Raw genomic sequence first — 13027 nt, 5'->3', positions numbered from 1 at the left:
GATGATTTGCGATTGTTCTTTTGTTTGTGGTTGCTGTTGCGTCGCAACGTATCCCCTACGAGTACGAATGGTGGACTCACTTGTAAGATTACCTAACGAATATGAAGCGTGCATATTTGAGCAAATTGGCAGGACTGAATATTAACAACAGTGGAACAGACAAAAGGCTGATGCTATTCTCCCATTCAATTATTGAATATAAAAGCCATTTTCGCATGACTTCACACGGTATGGGCGTGTTATGAAATTAACAACTTTGTGGCTGCATGGATGACATCCCTAGGGGACTCAAATGCAGTGGCGTAAGTTGAAAAAAAAACACCAGGAGGGACACACACATGGTCATGGCGGCCATATTGTTTTTCTTGCCATTTATGTAAAAAATACCACCTGTCATACACAAACATGGGTTTTTGTTTTTAACTCATGTACTTGCATTGTGCTATTCGGTCTTCTCTGAAACCGATCAAGTGGTAGTAGTAATTTCAGTAATCCCACCCAGCTTAATTAAGGCTTTTTAACACCGGTACATGCTATAAGAAAAAGAGGCACTGAAAAATCTGAACGCGCTAGACCTAACTGTCAAGCCATTCAGTTACATTTCACGTAAGTAACTTGCAAATGTTGTCACCTTACCCCAGGCTAAGCGCAGGGAGGGGGGGGTAGAACTTTTTTGACTTACCCATGATTCACGTCACTGCTGAAATACCGCAAATCTAATCACAAACCCCCGCTATAGTGGCGGAGGCAGAGATTTTTTATGGCTATACGCAAAAGAGGTTTAGGCGAAAATTGCTCGAGTGGAATCTTTCACAGCTTCTCGGAAGCAGTGTTTAATTGGCATTTGCCTGAAGCTTTTCTTAAAAACACAGCTTTTAAAAGTGATCCCTGATTAGAGATATGGCTCTCCTCTTCTGCTAATGTAGATGCTAGCCTATTCAGTGAAAGTGCTTTATTAGTATCGCTTCCGCCGAAAGTGTTTTATCAGGACGGGTATTAGTAACACGACCTCGAATAAGTTTGCCAAGGCTTTCGATTTCTTCAGGGGACCAAGGAAAGAAGATTACATATAGAGTAGGTCAAATAACAATTTACGTCAGAGTGAAAGCTCAATATATGGCAACCTCTAAAACGACAACATTATTACCAACAGTTCTCTACTTACAGTGAAATCAAGGTAAATGCACAAAAAATTGCAGCATATATCCACGGAGTGAATGATGGAGAGTGGGGCGAAGCATTTGTCCGTCCATGCGTCCGTCTGTGTGACCGTCCATGCGTCTGTTCGTGCGCCCGTCCCTGCGTTCGTTCATGCATCCGCCCCTGCGTCCGTTCATGCGTCCATCCATGCATCTGTCTGTGTGTCCGTTTGTCCATCTATTCAACACTCCAAGTCCCACCATCTCGCATCTTTTTATCATATATTCCCCATATAGAAGCACCGCCATTCAGTGGACATTCCAAGTACTAAGCGAGAGGTGGCACACGCACACTTTCTTACGGCTTGCGCTTCGGTTCTACTTCCCACCTTCAACCACCTTGAGTTCATGGTATATACTAGTTCACTGTATTCATGGCACTGCCGCCCAATGCTCGCTAAACCTTTCTAAAACCAAGGAGGTTACGCCCAGCGAGTATAACGTAGCAACCCTTTCCTGTCAGATAGTGCTCAATGTACATGCCAGTGGCTGCTAATGTGAAATGAGAGACAGGAGGATTCAGCTTTTAATTTCTTACGGCTTGCGCTTCGTATCTGCTTCCCCCCTTTAACCACCTCGAATTCATTCATGGTATATACTAGTTCATTGTATTCATGGCCCTGCGGCTCAACGCTCGCTAAACCTTTCTAAGACTAAGGAGGTTACACTCAGCGAGTATAATGTAGCAACCCTTTCTTGTCCGATAGTGCTCAATGTACATGCCAATGGCTGCTAATAGGGATCGCAGCGTGCGCGTTGACTAAAAGCCGAATGCTCCTGTCTTTCAATCCCCATTAGCAGCCATTGGCATGTACGTTGAGCACTATTTTTTTTATTGTTAAACAACGCACACAAGAAATCTCTCACCGGCACCCCCTTGGAGGTCAAAATGTTATACTTGGCACCACCTTGCAGGTCAAAGCGTAAGACTGGTTACATACTACGACGGGACGCGGGACGAATGGGTGCCGCTATAAAGAGCTTCGCCCCTAAAACACATGTACCACAGTAGTACATTCTCAAAATTATTCTGATGATAGCAGACCAGCGTTTGCTTACGGATTGTAGCTATGATAGCGAGTGTGGAACGCTTTTCTCTGCCTGTTTAGCGTCACGTAGCACGTGAATTTATTACAATCGTTCTTTTTTTTTTCGTGGTCACTTTAAGGTTTTATCATGCCTTTTAAAATATGGCGGAGACCTGTCTTCACTTTCTTGACGTAATTTCCACTCAAACGAACTCTTTTTGAACTTCCTTGATTTTTACTGCATATCGTTACTCATTACCATCAGACTCGGTGTGCGTCTCCTGAGGCGGCTGAGCAATCAGGAACGCAACGTCCTTTATTGTTTGTTGCCTCTAATTACGTCTGTCTTGACAGTCAAATGCTACAGGAATATGGTGCCATTGTAATTATAACGATAGTTATGATACCACTGTATTTAGGTTGTAGAAGTGCAAAAACAAATGGTAGTTATTACCTAGAGGACATCCGGTTAGCAGTCTTCGTGTTGATTTTCAGTATGCGCTAAGAGTGGTGCCTGACCCTGGCTACAAGTACAGCAGGCCACATACTTAATGATTTGCACTGAAGATAGAGCTCAGAAGTTGCGTATTAACTGTCTATTATGATTGTATCTGTTCAGCAGACGCACCCTTAATAAAGTTTTTACTCGGTTGAACAAGTAATCAAGTCAACAGCGTATAATAGCGATCAAGGCAATATATAAGCGGAATGGGCAGTTTCATTCCATAGTTCCACATAAAACAGAGTCACCACTCAGATCATTGTTATCAATTTTGTAGGTGAACAACATCTGCGTTTATTGAGAAATAATTAGGGTTCGGCAACTAATGTACCACGCAACTCACTTGGACATGCAATGCATGTCGCTAGCTTTTACGGAGATATCTCCGACAGTTGTGACCGCGACAGCTCCACGTATAGATGCGCCATGGTGGGGTACTCAGTTGTACCAATCGTTTTACTTATTTTTTTCTAAATTGAGCGCCTTTCATTTGGGCGAGACAAATAAACTTAATACCAACCCTGATAATGCACAAAGAAGTCGAAGAAACTTCTTGTTTTCGAAAGCCAAATACACATTTTTATAAATGTGTTCTTTATTATATCACTGCTCGCTGTGATCATACTGCGCGTTGATTAAGGTTCATTCTGTAACATTATCGGTCTTTGATCAAACAGCCTATCTTTGCAGGTTATTCCACCTGAAGTTGAGACCAGACACGGCCGTATTTGACAAGGACCTCGTCGTTGAAACTGCGACGTTCGGCAGGGTGAAGCCAGACATTGGTCACATCTACAGCGGCGAAGTCGTCGGTAAAATATTTCGTCTGTTTACATTACTGACAATTGATGTAGCTGACATATCTTTAACACCTTCTAAAAGACGTCACTTTCTTCATTTTGGGTAGTCCGAACGTGCCGCGTATTTGACTCTCTGTAGAGGTAATAAGCGTAAACTTAAGGGTTTTTTTTAGGCACAACATTATTGAGAATTAGAGGACAGTCGTGCATGCCAAGGAAAGTGTTGGGGGTATTATTGAATGTAATTTTAGTGAATCTGAAGCTAGAAACACGGACAAAAAGATAACTTGCCCCCAGCAGGGACCGAACCAGCGACCTTCGAATAAAACCTCTAAAGCTCTCATCCCTCCGTCCACCGAAGCACGTCTAAACGTGGGAGCGTCAGTCAGCCACTGCCTTCAGTATATGGATTACGGCGAGTATGAAGCACTTTTTTGCCTTTTGGCGACACGTAGCATGTGATCTTATTACGAGCTTGCCACTGACCAATAATCCCTCGCATGCTACCTGAAGGCAGTGGCAAAGCCATGGGGGAGAGACCCACACCGGTGTCACAAGTCCCGTTAATTCGGGAGGCGATCGCCGGGCTAATTCCAAGGGCCGAAGTATCGGCCCCCCGGACCACACCACAAAAGTGTGGACAATTTAGAAGTGGTCCTTTTTGGTGCGCCAGCGGACGCCGGCTGTGGCCCAAAGAACAAGTCAGAGCCGAGAGTCCATAAACAAAACAAAATTATATTCTCAATAATGGCAGATCAAAACAATACACAAGTATGCACACTCCACAATAGTCGAATACAATATGTCACCAATCAAACAACGTCCTACACAGTACAATCCTCCACACTCGAAACAACGGACACAGACAACAATACACACTACATTGCAGTCGCATGCATCGAACAACCAAGACACCTAAAGATTAAAGAGTTAGAAAACGTATTCAGTCCAAAGTTCTTGGAAAAAAAGTCTGAATGATACTCTTCCGAGAATCACTCACTCAAAGTCAAGCTTTGTTGTCGTTCCGCTGCCCCAGAAGTTTCTCTTCCAGGAAACCTCGCGTCTTCAATTGGCCGCTCTCCAGGCTCCAAACTTCTTCGCCGGAAACACGTCGGCTTCCCACATGCAGCAGTTGCCACGCATCTTCGCTCGATAGCGGTAGACAACCACTCTTGCCTGTAGCTCGGGTCTTCACCCCTCAGGTGGAAATCCTCTTCTTCTCCACTTCCTTCTTCTCCTCCTTTGTCACGGAAGACAAAAGGCTTCGCCCACAAGGCGGTACACTCTACGCACTCTGGCGCATACTTTCTTCTTCTCCTGCTTTGTCACTAAGGAGAAAACCTTCACCGACAGACGCGGCGGGATACCCTACGCACTCTGGCGTTTACTTCCTTCTTCTGCTGATCTCTCATCTCAGCGGCTCGATTAAATACCTTCCGCGCGAGATTCCAGAAAGTTCTCATCATTTCGTCGGCGCGATACGCAGCGAAGGCTGGGGGAAAGCGCGAGACAGTACGAGGGCCGTCCGCGACGGATGACGCAACCCGGCATCACCACGCCCCTTTCCATCGAGAAATTTCCAGGGCTTGCTTGGCCGCCAATGTTGGGTGAGGAGGTTCGTCGGCAAACCGAGGGGAGAGGGACGCGTGCCCGGGGAGTCTTTGGATGCTTGTTTTCTTTTTTTTATCGTTGACCTCGCGGCGTCACTCCGGCGTTTCGTCGCGAGAATTTGGCGGCGCGCCCGTTTTTGAGCGCTCGTTTTGTGACAACCGGGTCCGTGCAGCATCCACTGTGAAATTCGCTTTCACTGTGGCCTACATAGCTAAAATGATCATTTCAAGGAGCCCCCGCCCCCACCAAAAAAATGAGGGAGATTGCACACTCTCCAATAAATAGTTATGCCTGTGCCCCTGCCTGAAGGCGGCAAGCCTGCCTTAACAGGACCTTGACTGTGTATGAAGGAAAGAGTGTAAATTCAACAGCTCGTATTTTTTATACACAATGATAATGAGAACTAACAGGCAACGCAGCAAAGAAAGTACGAGGATGTTATTAGTACTAATTCTAATGTTAATTTTTACAGAGGGTCATCCACTCTATTTTGCAATAATTATACCTACTGCTAATGTTCGTGGGGCTACACCGGATAGTAAGATTATGAACATCACACTGATGGGAACCCTGATGGAATATAAAGCAGCAGATGTGCGCACGGCGTTGACATGGTTGAAACGGGCGTCGACGCGGGTGCTGGAAGAACAGTTTGAAGCGAAACTCGGTGTAGCGTTTACTCGAGTAAACGTTTCATTGAAACGGAAAGACACCGGAAGCGATTTAGGTTTCGTGTAAGTTTGATTGCATATAAACGAGCCCAAAGAGTGTTTCCACACGACGTGCTGGCGAGTGTTGCGGGTGGTGGAGAGGGGAAGCGAGTGGTAAGTGTGTTGCGAGCACGAGGAGTGAGTGAGCGATTCTTGAAGGAAGATGAAAAGTAACCTAATTTCTGTCTGCCTCATGGGCGGCACTGCGCAGTGCCTTGTAGGGGGTGGGATAGGGAGATAAAAAGACCAGTAGAAAAACAAAGCTATGAAAGACAGAACATTCTATGCATACGAGCGAAGAAAGAGGAGTGAAGAGATAAGAGAGATGGGGACATGGTCGAAGGAGTCTGAGGACGCGGCACCACTCGGCGAGAGATACATGACGCTGGGAGACTGTAGACGGCAGGACGATCAACGAGAGCTACGCTGGCGTCGGAGATCACAGGTGGCACAACCGTTCAGCACGGACTCTAGCGAGCAAGTCCACAAGGAGGAGCCGGCAGCTGCGGGCGCTGCGGGCGCTGCGGCGAGCGTGCAGCGGGTGAGGAAGAGAGTGACGTCAGCGCGTACATGCGATGGCAGCATGACGTCAACGTGCAACTGCGGTGTGACCTACTTGGCACCGCTCCAACACCTGCGGCAAGAGGAACGCGTTGCGGCACGTTCATACGGATGCACGTACGTACGGCGTTACCCACGTGAGTGAAACAGCTGCATGGCATCTAATAATACCTGCTGTTTAAAGACGATAGTCTTTCTTGGGGACCTTCTACGCAAAACTTTTGGTCTGCCTGTCTGTCCTTTTGTCTGTTTGTCCACGTTTAACGGTACCGCACTTTGACCGACACCAGCGGACACCCCAAACGGACGACCCCATCCAGAGCGCCCACCAATGTTGCTCAAGATTCAGCGTTTATACTTGTGCGATTGTCAATTAAAAAGCAATTATTGAGCATGTCTGGGGCATCATTACAACACGTATATATTCTGAATGTGCGTCTCTTACTAGAAAAGGCAGACATAAGTTATTCTAAGGACCATAGCGTTTATCACGCGGCGCTGACCATGCAACGCTTGCACGAAAAGGGAAGTGTTTCCAACGCTTTGCTAAGACGACATGGTGGTGGCACCTGCCCGTCACCTTGTGTTCTTCTCCTTATCACCTCTGAGACAGGCGCGCACGCCCGTCTCAAAGCCGTGCGTTTCGTTTTACAAGGTTAAGTGCCAGATAGCGCTCATGTATCACGTGCGACGTGACCTGATGTACTCGTTCGCCCCCACTTCACGCTCGAGGCACTCTAAACAAAGCGCCTCCAGAATACCAGTCACCGATTTTCTTGCGCAGAACATCAAATAAACGTTTTGTTCCATCTCTCCAGACGCAAGACTATCGTCTTTCGACGACATTTGCAGATGACATTTGCAGAAACGGGGCCAGTTTTTCACGACCCAAAACCACAATTTCAGTAAAAGGCTCGGTAGTTGCAGGTCTGAGTAAATTTTGACCATATCCGGCTCTGTACCCTTTTGCCCCCGTCGAGATTCGTCCCCCACGGCCTGAATCAAGCCCGTGACCTTCGGGTCAGCAGCCAAGCAACTTAACATCACGGTGGCGGACAACCCTCAACAAACTCAACGTGCCTATTTTATGATATTCGTATACGTGGCACGTCAGGAATACCCGAAAGGACTCACTTTACACGCTTTTTTTTCTTTGAATTAAATGTGAGGTAATTATAGCATCAACACAAGAGACACAATGAAAGAAAACTACAACGTAGGGGCTACGTGTCGTCAATTTTTTGCTTTGTTCTGTGTGTTAGCGTCTAGTTTTAGCGACACTACTTCATACCAGGTATCATGCTTGTTATGTTTACGTCAAATAAAATGCTTTACGGGACCTGAATATATAGTTACGATAAGGTCTATTTCATTCGAGCGTGAATGCCAGTATATTCCTGCTTTTTATTGTACACATGTCCAATGTACAATGTTTTTTGCGTAAAAATATATATGAGTGTGTGTGTAAAGAGTTTCTTGTGGAATGTCTTGTGAATCCAGTACTGCCATTTAAGGGAGCCTGCGTCTTCGACAGACTTTTTTCTATGTGCGCCTTTCCTTACTATTTATTTATTTATTTATTTATTTATTTATTTATTTATTTATTTATTTATTTATTTATTTATTTATTTGCTTTCATTTCTTGTATGCTGATTCGCACCACTACAGAGTTTCTCCAATTTAACTTCGCGTTTTGTGAAGCGTCTGAGACTTTCGCCTTAAAGATCCCGCTCACCTCGTATGAACAATAGTGCACACTAATACAAATCCTGATGGCTACAAGCAAAGCTCGGTCGCTTATTTCATCTTGCAGGCGATCCCTCCAGTCTGGTGTACGGCGGCCTCCACAAAGGTGTCTTCGAAGGCTCCATTCAGTCCCGCTGGGGTCGCTTCTACGTCGAAGGGGCACGCAAGTTCTTCGCTCGCCGGATGCCTTTTCATTCGGTGATGTACGCCGCCGAAGACGCCGGCATCCCCCAGCAAGGGTGGTGTGGCGTCAACGGCGAGACCACGCGATGGATGCAGCAGCTGGCCTTTGCCTCAGAACGGGCACGTAACACCGAGTTTAAGGTTTGGATTACTGATATGTATATTAGGGCCGAAGCATCTACGGTTAATAAAACGTCCGACCGTTGTCGTCGAGGCTGACGTCACCACTCTTCCTACTCGAAGCGCAGGGGAGAAATGTTAATGGGCCTCGAAGACATACTGGGGCGCCACTTACGTGATGACGTCACTCATAAGATGCCTGGCTGTGTTGTCTACTGAAACACCGCATTTTCTGAGCTTTTGCTGCGGACACCGTGCGTGCTTCCTTTTGTTTTGAAGCTCCGTGCTTGAAGAAGCGGTTAGACCTGATAATACGGGCAAGCAAACTACCAATCAGTGCCCCCGGTTACCCTCTCGTGTCTATTTTTCAACGCGAAATTCCTATTAAAAGCGGGTGAAGTCATGGGTGACGATCCAAGTGCACCCCTGGGGGACGATGCAAGTAAGCCGAGTGCACGCATCCTATCTGTGACGTCAGAACGATCGCAGTGCTGGCCTCTCTAGTGGAGGCCTCCGCGGCCAATACTGTCCACTGAGCCATGGCCGGGCTAGAGGAGCGGCTCTCTTACCCGGCTTTGACTGAGCGTACATAGCGCGCTCAGTCAAAAAAAGTAAAATACCACACTCAACGAATGTTCACAACAAAATTAAAGGCTTTCTGCCAGAACCAAACAGAAGGCGACAACGCATTAAAAGCGAAAAGGTGGCAACACCAACAAAATTTGAACAAAACGGAACATCTCTGAATGACGAAAGGTCATGAAAAAGTGGTAACCCATCAATCAAACCATATCACCGAACAAGAGATGAACGATAACAAAATAACAAACCACAATATGGTGAAAACACCCTCATTTAACCACTCATCCATCGAAGCATGTTACAGAAGAAAATGTTAACGATAAAAAAAATTACACATCATCTTCCCCTACAGGAAATCATGATGGGATGCGAAAGCACCGTAGGGGGGGGGGGTGCGTGCGCATCGAGTCTCCGTTTTTCTAAGGCGACTTACGTGACGGTGGTTGTCAAAGCGTTTTAATTACTGCTTGCCGACGCTTACGTTTACGTTCGGCTTTCCGAACCTTCCCTTGCTCTGTGGCGGTGAGGCTGCAACTATAGCGCCGACTTTCGCAAGCGCAGTATGATTGCGGACGCCGCTTAACGGACACTGCCACGAGCATAAGATGCTTCCGCATCTAAAGAAGGCCACAACACCGTAAAAACTCCGACGAAGCGTATTTCGGAACAAATAAAAGGTTGTTAATCAGAACAAAAAAGAAGGCCGTGATTCGCGGACCGATGTCCACTGGTTCGTTCGATTATCAGCATTCACTTTGTAATCTGCAGCAATTCTTGAACAGCGTAGCTATTTAACCATGATGTCAGGGTAGCCGTCGTTTGGAGAAAAGAATTTGGTCTAGGAATAACAGCAAGAAGGAAACAGTTGGGAGTGTATAGTGAACTAGTACTTAACTGGGACGGAGAATTGCGCAAAAAACAAAAGAAATAAAAAACTTTGTCTCCACATTCAGGCTGCAGGAAACTGTATACACAAGCTAAACTCTGTTGCGGATCTTCAATATTTGTCTGCGGTAGGCTGCGATAGGGACAGCGTAGCGCTCTTCCACAGTAGAGAATTCAGAGTCTCGACTTTGCCGAAGAAAACCATGAAAGTGGTTCTGAGTGCGGTGCCAGTGCCATATGCTTCCCTTGTACGCCGATTCAAGTGTGTATGCCGGTGTATACTTTGTGCAGACGGAACTCGTCCGCATGAACTCCTGCACGAATTAATCATATTATGCACGTGCTTCCCATCGCTGCAAAAAGTGATAGCCGCGGGGCATAATAAGCGTTGCATACAATAAAGCTGTCTCGTGGACCTCGTGACACTTGATGCGACCTTCGGTGCTTCAGGGAGATGTGTTTATAAAAACTGTGTAACGATTGAGAGTACTCGGTACTCTACAATGGGAGAGCATAAAGCCGTAATAACCGAACAAAAGAAGAAACTTTTTCTACAAAAAAGCAGTGTTGCTAAAGTACCCTGAAACGTACACATATGAGCCCTCAGTGGTGAACTGGTCGCATGCGTATTTGTATGCGTGGTTTTTTAACAAAACCTCCCTGCCTTTTCTCTCTATTTATCTCTCTCTCTCTTAACAAAACTGGCCCTCTCTTGACCATAGGTTTGCTGGCAATGAGCCGTTTCTGATATGAAAATATGATCTACGTTACCACACTTTGTTGTCACAATTCACTGTTCTATTTCAGTGGCTCACGCATGAGCGTCATCGTTACACCCGTTAAGGAGGAAGAAAAAAATTACGGGGAGCCATTGCGCAATGTGACAGGCAGAGAGGAAAAATTCGCTTGCCCCTCATTTTTACTATCAGGAAAGGGCTCCTAACTTTTTATTTTTTTAGTTTTTGTTTATATTGAGTTTAAGGAATATCCGGCGTCTCTGGCACCTCGAGACCGTTTAGAAGGTTAAACGCACTGAACGAATCTTTTGTGTTCATGATCTTATTGTACGCCTCTTCTTGTGCGGTGGCAAGCTTCCCGATTGATTAATTGGCTAGATTTGATTGATTGATTGACTAGGTTTAATTGATTGATTCATTGATTGATTGATTGATTGATTGATTGATTGATTGATTGATTGATTGCTTGATTGATTGATTGATTGATTGATCGATTGATTGATTGATTGATTGATTGATTGATTGAAACTCGCAGTCTTCGAAAGCGAAACGCCACAGTGGTGACCACCTAGAGCGCTGGATCGGCCGGCGCCCCCTAGAGCTCCAAGAACAGTCCGAGGGCTCTTACTACGATGGCGATGTCTACGACGATGTTGACGTCAACGACATGCAAGCGGGGAAAGGCTACATGGACCGGAGGCGCCAGTCGAAAGCTGGCGGACGGCCACGGCGAACGTATCGCGTGTGTGGTCTCTACGTCCACATTGACCACCTGCTGTACCGCCAGTTCGCCAAGATCGACAACGACGCTGTGCGCACGCGCGAGCGCCTTTCTACCCTCATCGCCGGTCTCACGGCAAGAGCTTCTGACATCTTCCGGCACACGGACTTCAGCGGTGTCGAGGACGTCAGGTTCAGCGTGCACAAGATCAAGGCGAGTGAATGGGACGATGCCTAAGAGAAAAGAACTTTTGTTTTCACTCAAATTTGTGAAACAGTTGTCCACAGTACTATAACCATCACGCTTGACTCGCTTAGTAAGCGAGAGAACGCGCAAAAAGGAAATGCAGGTGATGACGCCCCCTTCAAGTTCCCGCACCAAATGTTCCAACGTCATAGATTTTGACAGCATTTCTAGGTCCTACGTAATTTCTAAGGGGTAAAACTGAACTCATGCTGACCTTTTGGTGACTCATAGACAAAGCATACTAAGTTTCAGGAAGTTTTGTCGAACCACTGTTTCCAAAATACAATAAATACTCTTTGAACTACACAACACAGCGTGCAGCGATATCGGCACGAAATTTCAAAATATATCAACGTTTATTCTCTTCTGTAATAATAAACCAGTGACAGTGAAAGTAGCGACTTTAGAGGTCTTAGAGTACAATTTTACAAGCGGAATCACTGTTTCAGTCAAGTTTCCCTTTAAAGCACGTTGCTCCAAAGGTGTGGTCAAACTGCTGTTATGCGCAAGTTTGCCCTTTAGATTGCCACCAGAAGAGGCTGAGGAAGACATTTCAATAAAGACTAATTGTAAAAGCACTCGTGTGCTCACAATGAAATGCAGGTGAGATCGGGGGTTGTCGAAAAGCAGTTAGAATCCGTTATCCGTTCTCCTCGGTGATCCTGACTGCACGGCTTCACGTCTTTGAACTCCGTGAACCAATAAAGTGACTTCGCCCCTCCACCGTGGCCTATTGGCTAAGGTACTTGGCTGATGACCCGCAGGTCGTGGGATGGAGTCGCAACTGCAGCGACTGCATTTTCGGTGGCGGCGAAAATGCTGTGGGCGCGTGTGCTCAGATTTGTGTGCACGTTAAAGAACCCCACGTGGTCGAAATTTCCGGAGCCTTCCGCTACAGCGTCCCTCATAATCATATGGTGGTTTTGGGACATTAAACCTCACATATCATCATTTGTGTACCCACTCGCTATTCTTCGCCTTTTAGGAAATACCAGACTTTTCACTGGGCTATGCGAGACAGTCGCACGTAATGATTCTCGTGTAGGGTGCACGTTACTTTGCAAGTCCCGCGTACTCGAACATGTTTCTTGTTCTTCCCGATGACTTACGCAGCATGATAACGGAAGAAGCTCAGTGGCGGACAAGGTATAATTTCCTCTTTATAATGTTAACGCATCCGAACGCCACGCTGCAGCGTGGGAGCGTCGGTATCTCCCGAGAAGTTGTATAGTTTATTGTAGGTGAGATCTTAGAACGCGTTACAGGAAGCACTCGATGCTGTCAAGCCGCTACTCTCCTTAAGTGAATGACTTTTAAGGGGAAAAGAAGGAGGGGGGCGTTCTCTATGCCAACTTGCGAAACATTCTCACCAAAACTACTTTGCAGAAAGGAGGAA

At 46.2% G+C, this 13027-nt stretch overlaps 1 protein-coding gene across 1 annotated transcript in view; it reads left to right on the top strand.

The window, feature by feature from the left end:
• LOC119184081 (disintegrin and metalloproteinase domain-containing protein 10) overlaps positions 1 to 13027 on the top strand; it is a 66533-nt gene that overhangs the window by 41319 nt on the left and 12187 nt on the right. The window contains exons 3-5 of the mRNA XM_075893150.1: positions 3420 to 3541; positions 8225 to 8481; positions 11200 to 11598. Of these exons, the coding sequence (XP_075749265.1) occupies positions 3420 to 3541; positions 8225 to 8481; positions 11200 to 11598 (778 nt within the window). The remainder of the gene's footprint in view (positions 1 to 3419; positions 3542 to 8224; positions 8482 to 11199; positions 11599 to 13027) is intronic.

Source organism: Rhipicephalus microplus, chromosome 4 (assembly GCF_043290135.1).
Source record: "Rhipicephalus microplus isolate Deutch F79 chromosome 4, USDA_Rmic, whole genome shotgun sequence".
Lineage (NCBI taxonomy): Eukaryota > Metazoa > Arthropoda > Arachnida > Ixodida > Ixodidae > Rhipicephalus > Rhipicephalus microplus.
The sequence above is the reverse complement of the archived record's forward strand: the minus strand, read 5'-3'. Positions and strand labels throughout refer to the sequence as shown.